Source organism: Notechis scutatus, chromosome 3 (assembly GCF_049901735.1).
Source record: "Notechis scutatus isolate UNSWTSFEM ecotype Mainland chromosome 3, rNotScu1.2, whole genome shotgun sequence".
Classification (NCBI taxonomy): Eukaryota; Metazoa; Chordata; class Lepidosauria; order Squamata; family Elapidae; genus Notechis; species Notechis scutatus.
The window spans coordinates 174,242,206-174,268,580 of NC_142011.1; the positions used below are offsets into that span (position 1 = coordinate 174,242,206).

The 26,375-nt window shown below is 38.8% G+C and overlaps 1 protein-coding gene across 2 annotated transcripts in view; it reads right to left on the minus strand.

The window, feature by feature from the left end:
• The window catches only part of ARFGEF1 (ARF guanine nucleotide exchange factor 1), a 76,937-nt gene that overhangs the window by 39,424 nt on the left and 11,138 nt on the right, over nt 1–26,375 (minus strand). The window contains exons 2-14 of one of the 2 annotated variants that reach the window (XM_026691866.2): nt 16,914–16,944; nt 15,620–15,776; nt 14,397–14,543; nt 12,003–12,182; nt 9,644–9,911; nt 8,907–9,020; nt 7,621–7,796; nt 4,941–5,074; nt 4,210–4,444; nt 2,615–2,714; nt 2,341–2,480; nt 2,138–2,246; nt 1,539–1,740 (exon numbers count right to left, since the gene is read on the minus strand). In XM_026691866.2, coding sequence (XP_026547651.1) covers nt 1,539–1,740; nt 2,138–2,246; nt 2,341–2,480; nt 2,615–2,714; nt 4,210–4,444; nt 4,941–5,074; nt 7,621–7,796; nt 8,907–9,020; nt 9,644–9,911; nt 12,003–12,182; nt 14,397–14,543; nt 15,620–15,776; nt 16,914–16,944 — 1,993 coding nt within the window. Of the gene's footprint in view, nt 1–1,538; nt 1,741–2,137; nt 2,247–2,340; nt 2,481–2,611; nt 2,715–4,209; nt 4,445–4,940; nt 5,075–7,620; nt 7,797–8,906; nt 9,021–9,643; nt 9,912–12,002; nt 12,183–14,396; nt 14,544–15,619; nt 15,777–16,913; nt 16,945–26,375 lie in introns of both variants that reach the window. The other variant, XM_026691858.2, reaches the window with a different exon arrangement.

Consider the following 26,375-nt stretch of genomic DNA (forward strand, 5'->3'; position numbering starts at 1 on the left):
TACTGTATTCTATTGCTTTGTTTTATTTTATTGATTATAAAAATAAACACCCACAGTTAAGAAACAAGCACCATATTTGACTATTACAATTGAACTGAGATGAGCAAAGCCTTCCTCACTTTCTCCAGGGCTCGAAGTTTCCATCTTCACAAATAAAGCCTCATATTGGAAAAATATGGGGTAGAAAAGTGCAGCAAAATTATTTTTCTCTAAGTGAAAGGAATTAAAACATGTTTACGTTTTTCTATTTCTTCCCTTTAGTTGTCTTATATGCCCAAAATCTACTCTGGAAGGCCTTTCAACCATCCAAACAGCAATGGATAATTTTAATTAATGAACTTTAACTATTGTAGCACAAAGTAAGGCAAACCTACGAGTCTAGAGGTACATTAAGAGGCTAGGCATGCAAAACAGCACAAACCCTCCTTCAAACATAAACATACAAATAAACCCATCCACTGTTTAAAATGGATCCCGATGCAATAGGCAGAAAAGCAGCGCAGTTCTGAAGTCTTGTACTGAGAAAACAGCAATCTCAATGAAAGAGGTAAACAGCAAAATAGCAAAAATAGAACAGTTTTAATTTTCACTGGGATAATAGGCAAGATCTGTGGCTTGCAATTTTATCCCAGAAAAATGGTTTAAAATCTTTGGCATTTGTTGCTAATTACAAATATTTTGTGTTTTCTCTTCACTGGCACTGTGTTCTCCTACTTTCTTCTTTTTTTCTCCTTCTATTAACCTGTACACTCAATTGTGTTGTCTCCTTCACTAATTTGCTGACACTGACAATGGTCTACCTTCTTTTTCATACAGCCAAGAGATGCACTTACAGATTGTAGCTGCGTTAGACTTATTTCTTAAATATAACAAACAAGTGAACCAATTAGCTGTCTTAGAACTGAAAAAGTAAACTTTAGTAATTTTAAAATGGCATAAATATAACAAACAAGTGAACCAATTCTCTTCCATTTTGTAACCTTTGGGGACATGGATGAGAGTCTTGACTGCATGGCTGCATGGTATATTTTCAATGCTCCTTGCAGGAACCATATTACTGAATTAAGATCTTTGACCTGTCTTCTAAGTCAGAGTTCCCCAACCTTTCCAGCTTTGCAGATCTGGGGGCGGGGAGGAGAAAGGGGGGATGGTTCCACCTGAACGGTGGCAAGTGCTCACATTCTACTGCAAATGGTGTGCGTAAACACTTGCCTGCTGCTCTTGCAAGTGGGGATGTGCGCATGCACACATGCTCAGTTGCTGCTTCGGGCAGCCCAGTTCTGAACAGCTCACGCTCCAGTAGTAGGCCGTGGCCTGGGGTTGGGGACCCTTGTTTTAAGTAAAATTCTAATAATGGGAAGTATGTGTTACACTTCTTCACAGCCCTTGAAGTGTTAAAGTTAATGATGTTTATTTTTAAGATGAGTGTTGTGGTATCTGCTAAGATATTTCAAAGTAGCAAAACAAAGAGGGGATTGCTCAAAAAACAAACAGAAAGTTCTTAAAATTTTTCATACAGTGAAAAAAATAAAACGTACAAATCTATTCCTTGTTCTATTATTTCTTTCTGTTGCTTTAGAACCTCAAATTGCTCTGGATTGTCTGTACCAGACATCTGGGTGCTATAGCTACCAATTCCAGAGGAAGCTGTGGAATCTAGGGAATTCAAGCTCCCATATCTGTTAATTGTCTCAGGATGTTTGGTTTCAGTACTTTCTTGCTCAGTGGGTTTTTCCTGTCCTGTGCAAGAGAAAGAAAATAAAATTGTGTTTTTAAAGTATATTTATTGGCTAACAGCACAATAAATATTATTAATAGTAATGTTAAATATATGTAAAGTAAAAGATTTTACATAGTTCCAATAGCATACATTTACATTTAACGTTTTGTAGAATGCACATAAAATAAATTCTAAAGTGTTGCTCTTCTATATTTGCATCACTTAAAGCAGGAGTTTTCAAAAAAAATTAGATTAAAAAAAAATCCTGGAATCCCTAAGAGGGGAAGTTTTAGTGATAGAAAAAAGGCTATGAAACTTCTTCAGAATAAATAATTAACTTAGTTCAGCAAAATATGATGGAAATCCTAGAAAATAGTTTTATTTATGATTATTATAATAAATAAAGTAATAATTTACCTAAGGTTGTTTGGGAGTTGGGATTTACATATTGATCCTTACTCCATTCCACCATGCACTTCAGTATTGATACTAAACATTCAAGACCCTTCTTTCTCAAACTTAATTCCTGTAAGAGGTTGTGTGTATAAAAACATTAAGCTTGTTGGTAATTTGTAATCATTATTAATTTTTAGAATTGAAAAATATGGCATGGTTCTTACCTGAATGCTGGTCATGCCAAGTTCTTGGCTGCCTCTTCCTTGAGCAATCTTAGATAGATCATTAACTAGTCTTTCAAAAATATTTGCAGCATTTAAATCACAGTCATAATTTACATAAATGTCTACTACACTCTGAGCATCTGTAAAGAAAATAGAATTGACATTGAAATGCTTTTATCGAGTACAGAAATAAGTATAATAGTGAAAACCTTCAAGCAAGCAAAATATCTCAACAGTTATGTTAAAGTCTATAACACGCCCAATGGAGTAATACCTGCGCATATCCGCGTCAATGTTTGAATAACCATCCATTTATGATCAAAGGAGCTAGTGGAAGTTTCTAAAATATATAGAAAAATCTCTTTGAAGAAAACCTAGGAAAAATAGAGATGTCATCTGCTTATTTGAAAAATTACTGCCTTCTATACTTTTCATTATAAACCAATATCAGATATACAGTATAGAAAACTACCTATGAGCCTTACCCTGTGACCTCCCCCCTACCCCCAAGCAGGCTCCAACACCAGATCTTTATGCTATTTTTCCTGAGGAAAATGTAAATTGCTATTTAAATTTCCTCGCTTTACAATTATGTACAATGAAAATTATTCTATCAAAGTAATAAACCATGCATGGTAAAGATATATTTTGAATTAAATAAATGATTCCTAAAGAAACTTGTGATTAAACATGGCCATTGAGCACACAGCATCTGATTTGAAATGGTAATTTGATTTACTTAAATATCTAATGCATTTAAATTCTGTTCAATTGATTTGGATGTCTTGCTAAACAAAACTGAAGAAGATACACTGAATATAAGCCTACAAAAATAAGCCTAAAACAACTTTTAATAGTTTTCTGGGCGGTGGACAAATCAATATAAAAATTTTAGGGTCAATTATCTGTGTTTCTTGGCTGGACTCTAAAGAACTACTTAGAAATATGTAGAAAACCTTGCACACCTCTGAAAGTTAGACACATAAATAAATCACTTATGTCATAAATTGAATTAAGAACTTTTTTAAGTTGAATTGAATTGAATTAAGAATTTCAAAACAACTTACTATGCTAAATAAGAAATTGTGATTTAAGACTCAAGACATTTCATCAATCCTCTTCATGACTTTTTCAAATATTCAAAAGTTCCAAACATATTTTGCTTTTAGAATATATTCACAAAATCAAAATCTGGCATTCTTCTATCATTACCGCTGCTAAAGAAATTTAATGCACAACCTGCTACGTAACTGAAGATACATTACTGTATCTGGGGTGCCTAATGGCAAGTGCTTTACCATTTTTAATTATTTATATTTGTATCTCACTTTCTCCAGAAATAAAACACAGATTACAAAATGTTTCATTTTATCGTTTAGAACTGCATCATTTTTTTAAAAAAAGGAAAACATAGTAACAAATGGCCTCTTCTAACATTCCTATGTTGGATTTTCAATTTACACAGATTTCTACAAAGAAATTACCATTTAGGTACCCCAGAGCACATATATTAGATCCATATAATCTAATATGTGTAAGTAGGCCAATAATACAAGATATACTGATCTGTATATAAGAAATTTAAATTCAAAATGTCAGAAGAAGGAGCAGAATAATGCTTCATTCTGAGTAGTATCTGAATGATAACGTATCTATTTATTTAATGCTATAGTTTATTGTTCTTATAATAATAATTTCTGAACAATTTATATTATTTATTATTGATTCAGGATAATATTTTGAATGCAAACAAGTCCAATCAAATGAAACTAGATTAGATGTTCTTACGTGTTTTATACTTCAAGTCTTTCAATTGCATCAGTTTATAGTATAATAAGTACACTCTTTAAATTACTAAATGTACATTACCTCAATTTGCATCTTCAAATGTGTCTTAAAATTTGAAAGTAAAGTCAGGAATATAGAAAGGGAAAGTTCAAATACTTCTGGAACAGATGAAACTCCATTTTTAGACAATGCTACACAAAGGTACTGCTTAATAGCATTAATAAACATTTCATTTGTCCTAAAAACAGGTCCTGCATTTTGCAAAATAGATAGGAGCAACTGCAGTGAAAGGATTTTTGACCGCAATTCATGCGACCTAGAAAGATATAATCTTAGTATGAGAAACAATTTACGGAGACATCTCTCTTGTTAAGAAAGAAAAAGAAAAAATAATTATTCCAATTTCTCTAACCATTGGTAAAGAGCAGATAATAAATATTCAATTAACAGAAATTAACTAAACAAACTATGACTGACTTAGCTTAGATTGATATTCTTGTGTTTGTTGCTGTAGCGCATAATGTAGTTTGTGTATAAAATATCAACTTAATATAATATAGCTGATTTATTCATATATCCTAGGTGTCAAGAACAATCCTTTTTTAAATAATTGTATAAAATACATTAATGGAAGAGAATATTTGTAACTCAGGGTTAAACTCTCTGAAAGTACCATGGACCCTACAAGGACAACATTCCATAACAATATATTGTACTACATTGGAATGGGAGAAGAATCAACAGGCTATAACTACTGCTGATTTACACTTTTATTTCTTGAATATTTCATAGAAAAAATGGTGCCAACTTACTTTGGATCAGGTGGTCCATCTGACAAAGGCTTCATAGATAGTTTACACAGTGACCTGAATACTAGAAAGGCATCCTTTTGTAAAATATGGGAAAATTTAGCACCAGGTGTAGGTCCTGAAGAATTTCCAGATTCCTGAAGTTAAAATATTTTCATTTAATATAATAAAAATACAATGTAATTATTTTACATGAGAAAAAACAGGGTACACAAAATTCCACTGAAACTTTGATTAAAAGTATTTATAGACTGCCTTAACCTATATGGACTAAGGTATAAATATATATTTCTAGAAATCATTATTACTTAACATTTAACTTTAAAAAATAAGCATTCTCCTATAACTGCAAGTTTAATATTTTAGTTATTTTGTTAAAACTACTCAGCACCACATATTTATATACTAATGATCAGACAGAAATTATTATGGCTTCCAAAGCCCTGAATTTAACAAACCACAAATTAGTCTTGCAATTATATCATCTTCTACTTCACAGACTTCTTTTTACTCTTTTCTTAAAAACACAACTAATCTGGGATTAACATTTCCAGTAATTAACAAACCCTTTCTTCATGACTTGAAACAAATTGAAAATGATCCCAGGTTTTTAATTTTCATTTAAAAAACAAACAAAAACACCTTAGATTATTTTCAACTCATTTCAGTTCACAATTTAAATAAAAAAAATTAAAAACCACTTTAGATAGCCTTGATGATCACATTTAATACAGAAAAAATCTCAGTAATGCTAGGATACTTATCACTATTACTATTTTACAATAGTTCAAGTGTTAATTTTTCTATATATATTTAAGTTTCAGCATATTTGTCATATGCTGTATCTCTTCCATTTTACTGCAATTCCACTATGCATTTTCCTTTTTTTTACATTGTATGTTTATCTAAGTAATGCATTCATGTATACTAATGCTTATTTCTTTAATTCATTCCACAAACATATGCAACTGATGAAGGTAACCATGCATGTCAAGAACTGATTTTCAAACTACTCAGTCATTTATTAAAATAAATCTGTTATAAGAATAGAATGAGCATTTCCCAAGGCACCATTCTGCTTGCCAACTGTGCTAGTGCTAAATCTGTTCTAGGAAGAAATGTGATAATTACGTATCCTAACATGACCCTGAACATCAAGCATTGGTCATATTGGTAATTTACTGATATAATATTTATTTTAGAAATTATATACTTGCAAAATAAGAATAGATTTTCAAACACAGGCATGATATTCCCCTCTGAAAAAAAAATCAGGGCTGGCCAAAAGAGACCCCATGCCGCGCACCAAGAAATCGCACACACAACACCAACACTACACACCCTTCCTTTCCAGCCGGTCAGGTGTGGTTCAGTTCCGGAGCTGGGTAGCCGCTTCCCTGGTGGTGGGGCCGCGGCCACCGCCCGGGGAGCGCCCGCTGCTTTCCCTCACCAGGGCCGGGCGGTGGTGTGTTGCCCTGCGCCGCATGGCCCCCGCCTGGCAGTGCACTTCTCGGCACGAGGCAGCCGAGTTGCCCAAGGAGCCCGGCCAGCCAGCCGAGGGGAAGGCAGCGAGGGCCCTGCCGGGCTGGGGTGGAAAACCTGCTTGGCAAGGGGCTGGGGAAGCCTGCGGGTGGAGGAGCAAGCGCGCTGGGAGGCAGAGATTCGGCCGAGGCCGTCAGACGGAGAGACAGCTGGTCTGTGGCTGCCCAGCTCCCTTTTCCTGCCGCTCAGCGGCCTCCACTTGCACCGCCTGGGCTCTGCTCAGGTGTCCGGCTGGGCCTGTCAGGAGTTGCTACTGCCGGCGCGGCTCCGTGCGGCTCCAGTCCCGCATTGCCTCGGGAAGGGAAAGGCAAAACCAGGAGCTGCTGCGCCTGAGCCTCCAGTGCCGCTGCTGCTGTTGCAAAGCGCCGCCACAGCTCTTCCTTTTGGCCTTTCCCTTCCCGAGGCAACGCGGGACTGGAGCCACGCTGAGCCGCGCTAGCGGTAGCAACTCCTGACTCAGGGGGCCTCCGAGGGGAGGGGAAGGAGGAGAAGGGGGGGAAAGGGTGTGGGGGGGGCGATTCCCCAAAAAATCGGAATTCCAATTTTAATCGGAAGAATACCAAGTCTGCAAACAATATAATGAATGCATTGTATGCAATGTTAGCATTGTATTCACATGTGCCAAACAATTGTAAAAGCAAATGTTTGCCAGTTACTAGTGTAAAAGACATTAGCTCCAATAAAAACATCATTAGTTTACCACACACTAACAAAACAACTGAAAGGAAAGAGAAACCCTACTAAATATATACACTTGGAATATATGTTTTTAAATTAGGAAGCAGCAATGAATTTCATATAGAACTTTAAATCCATATGTAGACCACAAAGTAAGTTGTAAAAGTACAGAAATGGCTTAAGGAACAAATGTTGTTCGTTCATGCACATGAATCTTTTGACATTAGTGTCAAAATGGAAAAAATATTAAAACTGTACTATTTTGCAACAACATCATATATAATACTGGCTTACAGCATATAAATTATCTGTGCCCTATACTTCTTATTGATTCACATAATTCTGAATCAAAGCACCTGTACTAAAGATACTAAAGATGCATCAGTTGGCTGTAAATATCCCCCAAATCAGTTTAAAACCATAGCTTGCCATATTTTCAAAACATAATCATTCATTCTTGTACCTGAGTATCATTGGAAGAGACAGATAACCTGTCATCAGGTAATGATGGTGTATACACAACAGAAATAGGTGTCCCAGGAATTCCATTTGCCTGGATATTTTCACTATCACTACCATCCTCTAAAGTACCTATTGGTCCATCAACCACAATCTTTTCAGTAAATCTCTCACCTATATCTAAAAGAAAAAAAGAATTATGACATACAGTAAAATTATGGCATTTAAAAGTAATTAGTTATATATTACACAAAAAACCAACTCAAAACATATTGCCACAAATGAGTTCTGAGTATTACCAATGTGCTATTCTTGATGCCATACCAACATTTGTTCAGCATTTCTTTAAAAATTAGTGTAAATACTGTATGATTAACATTCTACATCATGATTGTTTACTAAGTAACTCACAACAGAACCATTATGATCTGAATCGAAATATATTTAGCTCTATGTGGGATAACAAGATGAATTGTCTAGGACTATTTTATAATGTTCATTGAGTGATTCACAATCAATTTGTAAATTAGTTATAGGGTTTTACAATAAATACTTATTTTTTAGCTTTATCTTGAGCCTGTGTGTGTGTGTGTGTGTGTGTGTGTGTCTGTCTGTCTGTCTGTCTGTCTGTCTGTCTACTGTAATTATTTTAGAACAGAAACAGTTGTGAAATGGCTTACACATAAAAGAAAAGCCTGGAATTAAAAAAGGTAGCAAATTCTCAAATCCTGTTAACTCAGACCAGGATGCCTCATTTGCTTAAGCACTATTCAACTTCCCTTTAATTTAAGTTTATAAAGGTCTGTTACCAGTTTCAACTGTATTTCTTAATTTTACTGTATCATCAATGTTTCAGGAATCAGTAAATAAACTAACAGCAACTCTCGAGGCTGATTTTAATATCTTATATAAGTTTTATCAAAATTTGTATTAACTTTAAACAAATAATAAATCCAGGTTTACTCTGTAGCCATTATCTTCATGTCTTTCTCTAGGGAAAAAAAGCCCTTAGTCTCCCCATTCTCTTTCTTCAAGAGAAAAGAATTCAGTGACCTTCTAGTGAAAAGTGAACAGTGATCCTCTTACAGCTCTCTGAATTGTCTGCTTCTGCAGGTTGAAAACAGCCCAATCCGTTTCTATTTTACTTTTTAAAAAATAACCATAAAATTATTGTTTTATCTAATATTTTTCCCATATTAGTACATACAAAACTTGACTATCAAGTCCTCCTATAAAATTCCTTTAATTTTTACCTCAAATCAGCAAAATGGTTTGATGAAAGTATATTACCTCTTACTACTATGTTGACCATTTCCTGGACTATACTCTGTACAACATCCTGAGCTGTTTCTTCACATTGGTTACTTTCTCCATCATATGACCCTGCATCATTTTTAGTGAGAGCTACAAAAGAAAAACAAATATATTATTTAAAATTTTCAGGAATCCAGTCTGGTCAACATATTTCCAAACTATAAATGTTATCTAAATACGTTTTTATGATTGTTCATAAGATTTACTATATCTGAGCTTTTAGCAAATACATTTTAAAAAGCAATATGACATTACTACAAAGTTTGTAAGTTTATAAAAAAGATAATCATAACTATAATATTAAAGCCTGCTGATAACTGTGTATAGTTTTTAACCAAATGAACCTTTTATAGAAAAATGGCAACTCAATGTGACATTAGTTCCTCCCAGCTCAGTTTTTTGTAGCACCTTGAAGCACCCAGAATACCTCAAAATAGCAGTAGTAAAATATAAAGCAAATCTGCCAATTTTCAGCAACATACATATTGGCATTTAATGCAAAATAGTATTGGTAAACCTCTAAAAAGCTTCCATTTTACTAATTAAAATTGCCTGTGCCCTTTCTCCAGAGACATCATAGGGTATATCACCTCGAACTTCAAAAACAACAAACAAGTAGAAAGCAAAATTCCTAACTGGGAAAACACCTCCAGTTTAAGATAATTTGACAATAAGATGCCCTCTACCAGCCCATTCTGATTAATCATTATTACTTTCTGCTACTGTTGCTTGATCAGCTTCTGTCTGTTCATTTTCTGCACTAGAAATATCAGACCCATTTTCTCCTTCTGTATCTTCTTGAAGGCTTTTGTCCACATCATTTGTATGATGCTCCAAATGGTCCTGGGATAATTGATCAACAGTCTCCTCTGAAAGATGCCTTAATTGAGGTGATTCAGGCTCATTATGGCTTAAAGGAGATTGCTGCAGGTGATACTGTTGTCGATGTCTCTCTTTCTCCATTTGCTTGGCTTCTTGAAGCTATAATTTGTATTTATTTATATGAAAAATAAAGCATTAATGAATACATGTTATATTTAACATACATGATATTATTTTGTACACTTGGAGCCCTTCAAAAGTTGGCACAGAGCTGAAATTTATTGTGATGCAGAGTTTTTTTTTAAATGTGAAGAATGCTCATTAGAATCTTTTAATCATCTTAATTAAATACAATTCAGTTTTTGACCAAATTTAGCCACTTTATGATCACAATTCTCAATATACTATTTGGAAAATGAGAAGTCCTTTCTCTTAAAAACTTCATGTGTGATGTAAGTTTGGATTTTTTTTAATTTTTTCACATAGTCCAAGCATATGCAGACTATTAATTATCCATATATTTAATTACAAAATAATAGATCTTTTAACTATCTATGTATCTGACTATCTAGCCACCCATCTCATGAATGAGAGTCTGGGTTGTGTATAGCAAAAACAAAATAATAAAAACATTTTAAAATAACCATAAAAATATGAATATAACATAAGGGAATATGCAAAAACTTATATATAATAAAGGCTTCTTGCAGGCTCCTTGTTCCCAAGGGATACCCAGATCTATTGGAAAAAATGTCTTAAGAGGTCTCCGGAAGTTTGGGACTAAATCTCATTTTAGGGTGAATGATGTTCCAAATGATAGGTGCTACAGCAGAAAAGACTTGCTTTTGGGTTCTGTAAGATGGAACTCCTTAGCAGGTGGGACTATAACATATCTTTCCTGATTGTTATGGGTAGATGAAATCAGGAAGAAATGGTCCCTCAAATAACCTGGCCCAAAAGCCATGTAAAGTTTTAAATCTTCCCATACGAACCCCTGCAGCCTCCAGGCATTAAGACAGGACATCAACAGCATTCCTTAGTTTACCAGGGGTGGAGATGTACAACTGAGTGTACTCGTGATACTTCACTCCATGTGGAGGATGATCTCATCTAAAGGCTTGATGTTGATATTAAACAAGAGTGTAAAGCATTCCAAGCACTGCAGGACCTCACATAGCTTGAGTTGAGAATAGGATATCTCACTCTCAATCAACACCAGTACCAGCCCCACAGTAAGGAAGGGAACCAGCACAATGCAGTATTGTTGACTCCCACTCTACAGAGTCAATCCAGAAGGATACCATGATTGATAATATTGAAGGCTGCTGAGACATCAAGTAGAACAAGAATGAATGCACCAATCCCATCCTGGTTATCCAAAAAGCATGGCCAATTCCTTTTCTGCCTATATCTAGATCTAAATCCTGACTAAAAGGGATCCAAATAATCAGCTTCATCTAGGATTCACAGAAGCTATTGTATGACCATTGACACTGGATGAAAATTGTTCAGTATGATGGGATCCAGCAATGGCCTGAGGGAGTGAAACAGTGCCTTCTTAAACAGTGGAAGAACCCCATCTTTCAAGGAAAGACTCACCACTGCTAGAACCCAACCACCTCAAACCTTTGCTAGTTGGGAGGGGCATAGATCTAAGGAGGAGGTTACTGACCTCACAGCCATATGACCCTGTCCACATCCTCAGGCCCAGTCCTTTACTGATTCTGGTGGTGCAGTGGTTAGAATGCAGTATTGCAGGCTAACTCTGCCCACAGCCTGAAGTTTAATCCTGATGGGCTCAAGTATTGACTCAGTCTTCCATCATTCCGAGGTTGGTAAAATGAGGACTCAGATTGTTGGAAGCAATATGCTGACATTGTAAACGACCCAGAGAGTGTTGTAAAAGCACTATCTAAGAGCTACTGCTACTCAATGATTTTTAGATGAAACAAGTAATGTCTGACAAATGGGTATTCAGTTATTTTAAGGTCAAAGCCAAAAGTCAGAGCACATATGGTAAGATTGAACTTCTTATATTTGGTCAAATGATTTCCAGTGGTTTTGGAAGGCTTGTTCCAAAACAAGCCCTACTACACCTAGTAAGGTTGGAATGGGATATTTCAGAATTGGAACATTTTTCCCTTATACCTCTTGTACAATTCAATTGGCAAACAAATGTAAATGTTTGCTATTCCTAGAGCTGAAAGACATTTTTGGAACAACTCTTTATACATGTACAAAGAAACTTACCGCTTGGTTTTCCATGCGTGCAAATATTACATTCAACATTTGTGTGAGAGTGGCCTTGGCTGTGGTTTGATTTATGAGATTCTTGCTTGCAAGATAAATATTGTAGCATGTTCTCACAGCTTGCAACACAGTCCCTTCATGTATCTCTATGTGTTGAGATGTTACTGCTGTTAATAGAGCCTAAAATACATTACATTTATTTACAAAGTTAGACCTGCAGTTATTTATTTAGAAATCTTGTGTATATATATAACTCCCAGTTCTTTTACGTATAATTGGCACATGCTCAATTCATGAATATACTTTGTAAATGGTGAGCCATATACTGTATGTTTTGCACTATAAGACGCTTAAGATGCACCTAGCTTTTGGACAGGAAAACAAGAAACAAAATATCTGCCTCTGCCTCCCAGCATCCATCCAGTATTCATCTAACTAGCGTCCTTGCAGCAAACAGCAAACAGCCTGGTCAGCTTCAGCACATTATCGCAGCACCAGCACGTGGCTTGTTAGGCTCTGCTCCATTGTGCCCACCACCAGTCAACTGAGCTGAGCTACCACTGCTGGGGAACACTGGGAGCCTTCACTGCAGAGCAGGTGATTGGCAGTTGGATCAGCCTCCCAGAATAACTCCAATCAGCTGTTCTAAGCGACGGAGATCCCCGCCACTGCCTATCAGCACCTATCACTGCCATTCACCACCTATCATCGCTGCCAAATGGCGAAAGATGAATGCGGCAATGGCGATCCCTGCCGCCTAAAAGAGCTGATCGGTGTTATAAATTTTTTTTTAAAAAAAAATCACAAACATGGAAAACATGGTCTCATAACAGAATCAGTACTATAAATATTTATAATATTGTCAAAATTCTATAAATGGAATATAACTTACTTAGAAAGGCTGAATGGCAGTACAAACAGTTAACATGTTATCTCTCTTTATTCAGCAGCTATCCCTGTACAGCGTCAGAAACACCAGTTTTAAAGTTTTGAGAGATTGTTTTTATGGAAACTAAATCAATAATTTCTTATCATCAATTTAAAAAAAATCAAAAATAAATTTGGGGAAAAATTATATTTTATAAAGAACCAACAGAATTGGACTAGATTCTAACAGGAACTGATGAGAAATTAATTTAAAAAATTATACTTACCTATTGAGTATTAGAATGGAAGAAGAGCAAGTTAAAGAAACAATGGTAGTGTGGGTTAAAAACTGGTTATTCTATAGAATTGGATAAATGGCAAAAGTTGTGGGATCAAAATTATAAACTATCAATGTCTACTGCATACAAAGAAAATTTATATAAAACGTTCTACAGATGGTACTTTCCACAAGCAAGATTAGCCAAGATGTATAAAGAAATGTCAACTAAATATTGGAAGTGTAATCAGACTCCAGACTCATACTACTACATGTGGTGGACATGCCCAAAAGCAAAAACAAAAAAAATACATACTTGGATAGAAACAATGATAAAGGAACATGTAGATTTAAAACCAGAAATATTTCTGTTGGATATCATATCAGAAAAATATAATAAAGGGACTATGTATTTAATATTACATGTGTTAATAGAAGCCAGAATTGTATTTGCACATCATTGGAAAGGTGTGGAGATCCTCACAGATGAGAAGGTAGTAAAAAAAAAAACCTAGAATGTGCAGAAATGGATAGATTAACACTTGAAATTAAAGAGAAGGAAGATATGGAATATTTTGAAACATGGGATTCATTTTATTTATGGTTAAATAACAGAAACAGAAGTTAGAATATTTAAAATGATAAGCGAAGGATTAATTTTACCATGAGGGTTTATTATATGGGTATTATCAATAAGATTTTGTATTAAGTATTAACAGCATGTTGAGAAACTACAATTATTATATGATCACTACTAATGAACATTATGATGATGATTGCTCAAACTAATTGTAACCAGACAACACACTGTTTACATAGACATTGAAATTGTTGCTCTTTCTTTATATAGTAAAAAAAAAAAATACTTGGAAAAAAATTGGATAATATCCAAGCAATTTGAAATCGTGGAGTATTCTATAATACTCAATGGGTTAAAGTTAAAAAGATATATTGCTTATGACTTAAAAATTGTCTGGTTTTAGAAAAAATATATTTTTGTTTATTTGAGTCTGTTTCTCAGGGAATGTTGGACAGCAAACTTTCTGCTAGTTTATATTCAATATGTGAATACATTCTATGTATGATATAGATGAATACTCTATGAGTCTATAACTCAATAGAAAATACTGATATCTTCTATACTCATAATTTCTGTTCACTGTAAACTGTTTTTGAAAAATAAAACAAAACCATGGAAAACTTTTCACATTCAGTAAAATATAATTATTTATCAATAATTTTAACCTTACCTTTATAATTTGTAGTTGAACACCTTCATCTGTCTGTGGACCTTGAAAGCAGCCACATATTGTTTCAATAATTCTATCAATCAACTTTTTCCCAGGAGCAGTGCTATCTGGAGCATTACCAGTCAAATGCCCATAGGCTATAAGTTTCTGGGAATAAAGCAAGTAAACAACAATGAACAACCATCCTTTATCTTTATTCTTGCAAAGAAAGGATTAGATACATTTGGATACATTTTCACAAGGCCCTGAAGACATGGTCCTTGCAATGGGCATGGGGACCCCAGAATGATATGGAGCCCATCAAGTGGCTCGTTTGATTGTTGTGGTGGAGGGGTATTTTTTTCTCTATTGTTTGTATTTTATCCTTGTAAGCTGCCCAGAGTTACTGAGAGTGAGTTCGGAGGCCATATAAATTTTCTTAAATAAATAAGATCTTGGGGTACTTTCTTCTCCCCAGTTCACAGTGATTGCCTTTTTCTGACAATTCAACTATGGCTTATTAATGATTTGGATATTAGCTTGAAATGGGTTTCCATGACCAGCTGGAAAACAAAATTATGATTAACAGTAATAATTTATCTGATTTTTTTTACATAACAGGAAAGTAAAAAAATCATAAAGTCACTATGATAATGGGAAAAAAGTGTTGTGGTTCACAACACTTAATAGTAGTGTTTCACCATGAACTAGACCCGTGATGATGAACTTATGGCATGGCCAGAGGTGGCACACAGAGCCCTCTCTGTGAGTATGTGAGCTGTCGTCCCAGCTCAGCTTTGCCGTGCATGCGCTTCCCACTGGCCAGCTGGTCTGTGGGTCTCTGTTGCACATGCATGGGGATGCACATACAAATGTGGGGATGCACGTGCATGCACGGGGTAAGGGGCACATGCATGGGGGTTGCATGCACAGGGGGTGGGGCACATGCGTGGGTGATTTTGGGGATGTGCGCACATGCACACTCTTTGGGCACTTGGTGCCAAAAAGGTTAGCCATCACTGAACTAGACCATAACCTTTACAGATCCCAATTATACCACTCAATTCATAAGTTTAAAAAAAAATCTCATTTTGATCAGATTTAATTTTTATAAAATATTTAAATCAGATTTTTTACATTGATAATTGGATAAAATCAATCAAGAAAAAAACATTCCTTAAAAAAAGAACACTAAAAGTAGGCAATAGTAGCATATATTTCAGGAAATATAGATACATACAGACCTGCAAACAATCTAATGATGTACTAACAATTCTGGGACACTTGGATTGACATGCCAATTCAAATGGTAAGAAGTACTTGTCTGCTTCAATAAAGTTAGTCTTTGATTTCACTGGTGGAAGAGTGCTTGAGCCAGGTTTTGCTTCTCCATGAGGTGGACTATATAAAATGGCAGTAAAATAAATGAGTTAAATATGAATTCAGAAATAGCTAGGGCTATTATTATATACTTGCTTTATCTTTAGTTGTATATTTAAATTGTAAAACATTTATCATTAAAACTGATACTTCAAATCATACTTAATTTACATAGCTGACTTGTTCTACTGAATGATGTGAATGAAGTAGATCTTCTGTTTTTGGAATCCTGATAAAGCAAAATAAATGCTATGACTTTTATACAAATATCTTTTAACATAGAATTAAATGTGTGTTTCTTAATAATTATGACCTAGTACAAAATTAATAAATAACAAATCCTCTTTAAAAAGTAGATTGCAGATTCATATGTTCAAGAAACATGTAAATATGAATGGGATGGAACAATTAGCTCACTGTAAAAATAATGATTTTTATGATGATCAGCATCTACAGGCATTAGGAGACTCATCTGTCTTAATAACTTTACAAAGGAAAGAAATGAATCAGGACAACAGAGGATTCCCTTCATTAGAGAGATCCTTTAAAAAATTATCTGCTTTCTCAGATGATATACTGATGGCTAGATGGGAAACGGTTACAGCTTTCCTTTCTTTTTAACCATTCTTCATTTTTTTATATACAAAAATGCAAACAGTTCAAAGATTTTGTGCTTCTTAACTGGGAAATTCAGAGATGACATACTTGATCATTTTTCTGAACTAATTTGAAGCCAAAGCTATTACAAATTATATACTATGAAATTTTAATATTTTTTTTTGCAAATTTCTCCTTTGTTTTTACAAAACCAGAGAGTTTCAATTAACTTATACAACATTAATATATAAACTAACCCAGGACTTTTTACCATGGTTTGTAAAATAAGCCATAGAATCTAACTTATTATTGGTTTGCATGCATATCATACCAAAGCAGAAAAATCATATTATGGATAAATGTTTATGTATGAACTAGGCCAGGATGTCTCATGAAGTTTCTGAATTTCAGACATGATAAAGTGCTAAAAAAAGTGTTGTTTATCAGTCCTTTTCCCTAAAAAATTGAATGAACAGATTTAATCTCCATATAGAGTCAGATATTTGTGCTTATAATGATCTCACAAACTTAAGTATTCATACTTAATATGAACAAAATTACCTTTGTTTTCCAGTTTCTGTTTTTATTTCCTCTGGAAAAAAGCAAATAAAATCTTTTTTATAAGAATGATTAAAACTATAAAATAAAACTAATTCCCACATCTCATATATAACATTTCTAATTAAGAAGCTGAACTTACTTACCCCCTCCCCCAAATTACTAAATAAATATAAATAGCAAATTCTCCTATAATATAAAATATGACGAAACCATGTCAATCCAATAGCATCCATAGTATTATTCCTTGTATTATTTTCACATATTTGTGAAGGGAGATCTAGGAAGACAGGATAAATGGTTTTAAAGTTTGCAAACATGTTTCTGCAATCTGGGATACTGATACAGTTTGGGATTTTCTGTGTTCATATAAGACACAACTTGAACAGATACATTTGATAGTGATAAATAAAACAACAAAAAGCATAAAACATAAAGCAGTCACCTACAAATCCCTAGAATTATCAGCAACAGTTCCATTGTACACTGCTCAAAAAAATAAAGGGAACACAAATATAAGACATCCTAGATCTGAATGAATGAAATACTTTACATAGTTGAATGTGCTGAAAAAAAATCACATAAAAATTATCAATGGAAATCAAATTTAGCAACCCATGGAGGTCTGGATTTGGAGTTACACTCAAAATTAAAGTGGAAAAAAACACTACAGGCTGATCCAACTTTGATGTCATGTCCTTAAAACAAGTCAAAATAAGGCTCAGTAGTGTGTGTGGCCTCCACATGCCTGTATGACCTCCCTACAATGCCTGGGCATGCTCCTGATGAGGTGGCGGATGGTCTCCTGAGGGATCTCCTCCCACACCTGGACTAAAGCATTTCCCAACTCCTGGACAGTCTGTGGTGTAACGTGGCATTGGTGGATGGAGCGAGACATGATGTCCCAGATGTGCTCAATTGGATTCAGGTCTGGGGAACGGGCGGGCCAGTCCATAGCATCAATGCCTTTGTCTTGCAGAAACTGCTGACACACTCCAGCCACATGAGCTGCATTGTCTTGCATTAGGAGGAACCCAGGGCCAACCGCACCAGTATATGGTCTCACAAGGGGACTGATGATCTCATCTCGGTACCTAATGGCAGTCAGGCTACCTCTGGAGAGCACATGGAGGGCTGTGCGGCCCTCTAAAGAAATGCCACCCCACACCATTACTGACCCACTGCCAAACCGGCCATGCTGGAGGATGTTGCAGGCAGCAGAACATTCTCCACGGCGTCTCCAGACCCTGTCACATCTGTCACATGTGCTCAGTGTGAACCTGCTTTTATCTGTGAAGAGCACAGGGTGCCAGTGGCGAATTTGCCAATCTTGGTGTTCTCTGGCAAATGCCAAACATCCTGCATGGTGTTGGGCTGTAAGCACAACCCCCACCTGTGGACATCGGGCCCTCATACCACCCTCATGGAGTCTGTTTCTGTCTGTTTGAGCAGCCACATGCACATTTGTGGCCTGTTGGAGGTCATTTTGCAGGGCTCTGGCAGTGCTCCTCCTGTCCCTCCTTGCACAAAGGCAGAGGTAGCGGTCCTGATGCTGGGTTGTTGCCCTCCTACGGCCTCCTCCATGTCTCCTGATGTACTGGCCTGTCTCCTGGTAGCACCTCCATGCTCTGGACACTACGCTGACAGACACAGCAAACCTTCTTGCCACAGCTCGCATTGATGTGCCATCCTGGATGAGCTGCACTACCTGAGCCACTTGTGTGGGTTGTAGACTCCGTCTCATGCTACCACTAGAGTGACAGCACCGCCATCATTCAAAAGTGACCAAACCATCAGCTAGAAAGCATAGGAACTGAGAAGTGGTCTGTGGTCACCACCTGCAGAACCACTCCTTTATTGGGGATGTCTTGCTAACTTCCTCTGCTTTCCACCTCTTGTCTATTCCATTTGCACAACAGCATGTGAAATTGATTGTCAATCAGTGTTGCTACCTAAGTGGACAGTTTGATTTCACAGAAGTGTGATTGACTTGGAGTTACATTGTGTTGTTTAAGTGTTCCCTTTATTTTTTTTGAGCAGTGTATATTATGCTTGATCCTATTTATACATCCTATTTGGGCAACATCATCAAAAGGTGCAAAAATTTGCTTGGTCAACCAAAAATGGGCGTTGGTAGAAGTTACCGTGAATGCCCTTTCTATCTATGCTGCAAGAGAGCCCAGGATGGGTTGACTCCTTCCTATGACGTCATTTAGCTGAGTCTGTACTAAGATAAAAAAGCCAGCTCCCTGGAGAGACCCCAGCTTTGGCGAAGATACTTGACAGACTGAAAGGTGTCTCTGAAAGCCCAAAATAAATACAGAAATATGTCTTACCCTCTCTGGACGAATCAAGGGAGGGGCTGGGCTCTCTTGCAGCATAGATAGAAAGGGCGTTCACTGTAACTTCTACCAACGCCCATTCTCCTCCATGCTGCATCGAGAGCCCAGGATGGGACATACCAAAGCTTGCATGTCCCCGGGCAGGTCCTCGTCCGGCTCATTACACCGACTGTGGAACCACTGTTGAAGCACCCGTCTGCCGAAGGCTGCAGTCGCCGAGACAAAGGCATCCAGACGGTAGTGTCTGATGAAAGGAGACGGGGATGTCCACGTAGCTGCACAAATAATCTCCTCCAAGGATGCTTGGGTCGCCCAGGCAGCAGAAGTGGCCGCGCTTCTGGTAGAGTGCGCCGTCAGACCTCGGGGAACCGGAAGGGTCGCAGCTTTGTAGGCCTGCTCAATGCAAGACCTGACCCACCGGCTAATAGTAGGAGAAGAGACCTTGTGCCCCAAGTGAGAAGGGAAAAAGGAAACAAACATGGCTTCCAACTTCCTGAAGGAGAAAGTGCACAATGTATATTTTAAGAGCCCTTCTTACGTCTAGTGTGTGCCACTGCCGCTCTAGGTCATGGTGCGGGAGAGGACAGAAGTCAGGAAAAACAATGTCCTGGGACCTGTGAAACCAGGTGTTAACCTTCAGAATAAATGAGGGGTCCAGACGGAGAACAACCCTATTACCATGAAAGGAACAAAGGTCCTGTCTGATGGAAAGAGCAGCAAGCTCGGAAACCCTCCTGGCAGAAGTGATGGCAACAAGGAACACTACCTTCAGATTCAGGAAACGGAGAGACACTGTTCTAAGGGGTTCAAAGGGGGGCTTTGTAAGGTCATTAAGGACCATATGAATGTCCCAGGAAGGATACCTGTGAACCACCGGAGGGTGCAGGTTGGAAGCCCCTTTCAAAAACCTCCTGACTGAAGGGTGATGGGATAAGGAAGCGAACCCCATGAAAGGACCGAGGAGAGGGCCGCAACCTGCCTGCGTAAGGTGTTGGGAGCCAAACCTTTCTCCAGCCCATGCTGAAGGAAGCTAAGAACTTCTGCCAACTGGGCTGAAGCAGGAGAAAGACCCTCCCTGAGGCACCATCGAGAAAAAGCCTTCCAGGTGGCATCATAGATGCGCCTTGTAGAAGGTTTGCGAGATGCCAGGATAGTGAGGATGACCCTTTCTGGAAGATCAGCCTCCTCTAGCCGCTGCCGCTCCAGTGCCACATGGTCAGCTTGAACCACTGGGGCTCTGGGTGGAGCAGGGCCCCTTGGTGAAGGGAGATTAGATGGGCTGGGATCCTCCAAGGAGAAGCCACCGATAGATTGACTAGGTCCGCAAACCAGGGCCTCCTTGCCCAATAGGGTGCCAGGAAGAGGAGCTTCGCTCGATTCTCCAACATCTTCCGAATTACTGCCGGAATGATGGGAAGCGGGGGAAAGGCATAGAAGAGACCCTTGGGCCATCTGCACCGAAGAGCATTGGTCCCCTCTGCTCCCTGGCAAGGAAACCTGGTGAAGAATCTGGTGACTTGGGCGTTTTGAGGAGTGGAGAAGAGATCCATCTCCGGTGTTCCAAATCTGAGGGAAAGGTCCCTGAATAAAGATGGAGGAATGGACCATTCTGCCTGGTTGACTAGGCTCCTGCTGAGCCAGTCGGCCTGGGAGTTGTCAACCCCGGAGATGTGGTTCGCCAAGATCAACAACAGGTGTTGCTCTGCCCATAACCCCAACTGTAGAGACTCTCTCATGAGGGCTTTGGATCTCGTCCCCCCTTGCCAGTTGACATGAGCCTTTGCGGCTATGTTGTCTGTAAGGACTAGAACATGAGAGCCAGTCACTGATTGCCTGAAATGCTTGAGAGCCAGGAAAATGGCTCTGAGCTCTAGCCAATTTATGGGAAGGGTCTGCTCTGATCTGGACCAAACGCCCTGAGCTATCTGGCCCTGCATATGGGAACCCCAACCCAGGAGGCTGGCATCAGTGGTTATCACTAGCCTGTCTGGGTCCCTGAACAGGAGTCCCTTCCAGATTGACCGGGAATGCCACCAATTGAGAGATCTCCAGATTTGTGGCAGGAGCGGAACCTTGATGGATGAGTGGCTGGTTCCTGCTCGTTGGTAGGGAAGCAGGAACCATTGGAGGGGTCGGGAGTGGAGCCGAGCCCACGGAACGATGCCAATACAGGAGACCATCTTCCTCAGAAGTTTGGACAGCAGCGACAGGGGGACAGTTTGATGTTGCTGGATCTGGCTGATGATCTCTGCAAGGCTCTTTCCACAAGCCGGGGACAGGAAAACCTGGCACGACATGGTATCGATGACTGCTCCCAAGTGTTGCAATTTGGTGGTGCGAGAGAGCTGGCTCTTTTTGGTGTTGATGGAAAATCCATGGCTCTGGAGATATGACAGAGTAATTTGCAGATCCCAATGGGCTGCATGGATGGAAGAGGACAGAATCAAAATGTTGTCCAAGTAGCATTGGATACTCACTGGAATAGAACGCAGAGATGCCATCAATGCTGCCAGAACCTTTGTGAAGACCCTTGGAGCCGATGAGAGGCTGAAGGGAAGTGCTCAATACTGGTAATGGGTATCCTGGTAACAGAAAGAGAAACTGGCGATGATGAGGCCAAATTGGGATGTGGAGGTAAGCCTCAGTGAGATCAATGGAAGAGAGGAGGTCACCCTCCTGAACGCTCTCTAAAATAGAATGCAGAGTCTGCATTTTAAATCGCCTGTATTTTACAAATTGGTTGAGAAATTTTAGATCAAGGATGGCTCGCCACCCCCGAGACTTTGGGAATGATGAGAAGGCGAGAGTAAAGCCCACGTCCCCATTGAGAGGGAGGAACAGGTTGAATAGCCCTGATTTCAAGGTGATGAATGGCCTGATTCATGAGGGCTTGCCTTGAAATGTCCCAAGAGACAGGACAGATCAAAAATTTCTTTGGGGGTGGCATTAGGAAGTCCAATTGTAACCCTGACCTAATAGTGCTGAGCACCCAGGTGTCCGTCATTGACTCCTCCCATTTGGAGGCAAAGAAGTCTAGGCGACCTCCGAGGGTGGGGAGAATGAGGGATTACTTAGAGCGATGGAAGGAATGACCCCCTCCCCCCCCAAAAAGGGCCGTTTACCAGTAGAAGGTGGTTGCCTGCCAGATGCTTCCACCCGTTGGTCTTGGCGTTGGGAGTACGGCCTGTGAGAGTGGGGGAAGCGAGATGAGGTCTCCACTCAGAAGGTAGAAGGGCGATAAGGAGCAGGGCGATAGTGGGCTTTCTTCCCAGAGGAAGAGAGAATTTTACGTTTATCTCTGGTTTCGATGAGATAAGGTTCCAGAGCATCACCAAAAAGCTTATTGCCTGCGAATGGAACTGAAGCCGGCTTCCATTTTCAGCGTGACTCCGCCTGCCAATTTTGGAGGCATAAAAGTCTTCTTGCTGCTACAGAAGATGCCATGGCCTTGGATGCAAATTTGGCAGAATTGAGAGTGGCATCCGCAGTGAATTCCGCCGCTGCGATAATCTTATTAAGGTCTTGGTGAGACCGAAGGTCAGAAGCAGGCAATCTATTCTGGAGTTGGCACAGCCACCGTATGGATGCCCTCGTGAAAAAGGATGCTGCTGTTGAAGCCTGAACAGCCCAAGCAGCAGCCTGGTGATTGAGCTTGAGGGTCTGTTCGGAGCGTTTATCATCCGGTTTGAGGATATCTTCTGGCTCCGTGGGAGTGCCAGAAGATGAGAATGAGGCAAGAACCAGAATGTCAACAGAAGGCACTGCCAGGGCATTGTCCAGAGCTGTGCTGACATTGTAGAAACGCTTATCCAGAAAAGATGGGCAAGGACCTGCCGAAGGAGAAGCGCACTGTTCCTTGACCATGTCCAGGAACAAAATGGGAGAAGGCAAAACCTCTGCATGCATTACAGGCTTGGAGAAGAGCAAATCCCCTTGGCTAGAGGGATTTCCTTGTGGCTCGGGAGCCACTTCCTCTGGCGACAGCTTGGCAGTGACCAAGGCCTTGCTGAGTAATGGCCTGAAGAGAGTAGGGTTGAAGACCAATGCAGAGGATGTCTGCTCTGGGCGAGAATACTCTTCCTCTGAAAGATTTTGGTCAAAAATCTCACCCTCTTCACACTCTGAATGAGAGGAGTAACTGTTCACATGGTGAAGGCCTTCCTTCCTTCATCAACCTCCTCCCATTCTGGTAGAGAAGAATGGACCCTGAGGTCCTGAGGCCTGTGTAAATCAGGGTGATGAGGCAAGGAACTTATAGATTGAGAAGGGAGAAGGGCCTGAACCCTTTCCAGAGGTTGAAGAATTTGCTTGAAGCCTTCAGCCAATCCCTGCCTAATGGCCAATGAGACAACATCTTGGATATCCCCTGGTCTGTGCTCAAAGGTAGAGGCAGAAGGCCGAAGGCCCGCTGCTGTGGGGGTGAAGGTGGCTTCAGGCCTAGATTGAGGAGAGTTTCGGGGCCTGGAGGGAGGGGGAGGAGCATAGGGCCCAGAAGCCTGTTGGAAATAAGGCCCAGATCTGCTTAGATCCTGAGGATCTGATTGTACTGCAAGAGCCTCAGGAGACCAGGATGGAGGATGGAAAGGCTCATAGATAACTTCTGCTCCCCTGGGAGGGCTTGGTTGGGGCCCACGAGTATCACCTGAAACATACTGTAGTTGCACTCCCTTCTGTTGAATAGTTCTGTTGAACTGCCTCTCTAGGGCTGCATATGTGCACTTCTCTGCCCTCAACTCAGCCTGAGTTGCCTTCTTAGGGGCGACAGCCTTAGCTCTGATTTTAGCAGCCACCTCCCTCTGGACTGATTGGGTGCGTTGCCTACGTCTTTTTCTCTTATTGGGTTTAAGAGACTATTCCACTGGGGGGGTGGGGGGAGCTCTGCCTGAGCCTTATCTTGCTCCATTTCTAGAATAAAGTTTCTTGCGTTGGAAAGAAACTGTTTAGAAATTTTTTGTATTAAGCCCCTTAGGGTATAAAATGGCCCCCGGGGTTACAAAATGGCCGCTCACCTCGTGGTGGAAGGCTTCAATCCAAGATGGCCACTGACTAGAGGAAACAGGCTCCAAGATCGAAGAATTGGTCCTTAGGCTATACAGAGCCCCGAGCGAAGTCAGCAAGGAAAAAATGCAGCAACCGGCCACATGATCAGCTGGCTTGTGCTTTTATTGGTTTGCCGATCGTTTTTACGATCGCTCAAAACCGCAGGCATGAGGGAGGTCTACAGATGCTGCCCAGCTTGCCTGCACAGAGCCCTGGTAACGCTGCTCCCAACGTTGCAGGAGAGAAAGCCCTGCTCTCCTGGAAGAGCAGCTGCCCAGATCCCTGGGAGCTGCTTGAAGCGAGGAAAAAGTACTGAAGATTGCTGGTGAGTGATATCTAACAGAACGCTTTCAGAGACACAGCTACTGACTGAAAGGAACTGAGTCAAAAGCTGGGGTCTCTCCCGGGGGCTGGCTTTTATATCTTAGTACAGACTCAGCTAAATGACGTCATAGGAAGGAGTCAACCCATCCTGGGCTCTCGATGCAGCATGGAGGAGAATGTGTAGTTATTAGGCTGACTGTCTTCTGTGGGGCAATTGCATGTCTCGTACTTAATGCTTCACTTCCAAAATGCATGTCAAAGTCACAATCTCTTACTCTTTTAATCAGTTTAAAGTCTGGAACAAGGACTAAGATTCTTCAGCGCTCAAGAAAGAGCAATTTCAATACTCCTTTTCCCCTGAGATTGAATCCAATTCAAATGTTAAGCCCTTTTCCCAAATCTTGAAGATTTCTACTCATTCTTCTTTTTGTACCTATTTAGTCTTACTATTAACCACACTGATTATGTACATAAACACACTTATATTGGTACTTTCCCTAATATTTGGTATATTTTTGGCTTTAAATAATTATATTTCATAAAACTTAAAACTCCTATGAATGTCTAGCAATAAAAATTATAATAAAAAATAAGCAAACCAAGTCTGAAATCTCTTAGTTCAAGCCAGCTTGCTGCATTTTACATTGCATTGAACTCTTGTTTATTATGCATATTGTCCTCCTTTGAAAAGAGGAGGATTATATAAATTTAAGATGATACTTATTATTACAGTGTATCTTCTCATCATTAGGAAATCCCTGAAATATAGACTAGACTCGGGAACTTGGGGAAAAATAACTGAAGAAGGCAGTGCCAAGGCATTCCCAAAATATCCCCAAAAAACCTGAACATCTTGATGCAAAAGAGACTTATAGTTACTAATATTAAGAATAAATTTGGGAGTTAAGCAGTAAATTAATATGTGTAAATAAATTTTCTCTAGGGATTGTCACACATAAAAATTTCAGATCTTACTGGCATTAGATTTACTGCCCAACTCAAATTTATTGCATTATTGGTTTTTCAACTGCTTTTTAAAATGAGACATTTTCTGTGGATAAAAAAATATTGAAAAATTGCCATCTTTTATAATTGATTCAAAATAATATATTAAAGGACATATTTAAAATATATAAACTCAGAATGAAAAAGCTTTTGAAGTATCATACATCAATTTCCTTCCTTTTATCATTATTACAAATATGTTATAGCTAACATTTCAAGGTTGATAAGTCGTAAGGAATGAACAGAGAATTTCTTTAAATATATAAAGAGATTTTAAATGTGCCCACATTAAAGTATCATGTGGTTTCCATAATACAATATAGTCCTACAGAATAATTTTGCTAACATGCACTTCCTTGCTGAAAAGATATTTTATGCAATTACTTCTGATACTTCGTTTAATGGCTACTATTATTGTACAGTTTTATACATGAGAAAAATTACTGGGATTATACTTTTTGCATAAGTATACTTGTTGGCATTTTAAAAATGAAGATATCAGTGTTAATATTTATAGTATTTCACCATAGTTTTTCTGTTTGGAAAACAGAAATAAAGAACCAGAAAAGAAAATGATCACAAAATCCAATATAAAAAGAGATTATAGGGCTATAGAATTTCAGCTATTCTTCAGCAGCCACCAAAATACTGGATTTGCCAGCAAAATCTCTCTATATACACATAATGAGACATCAGTAAACCACTCCATAAACCATATTGAGATTATCTGACTTGAATGTTTTGTGCATTTTTA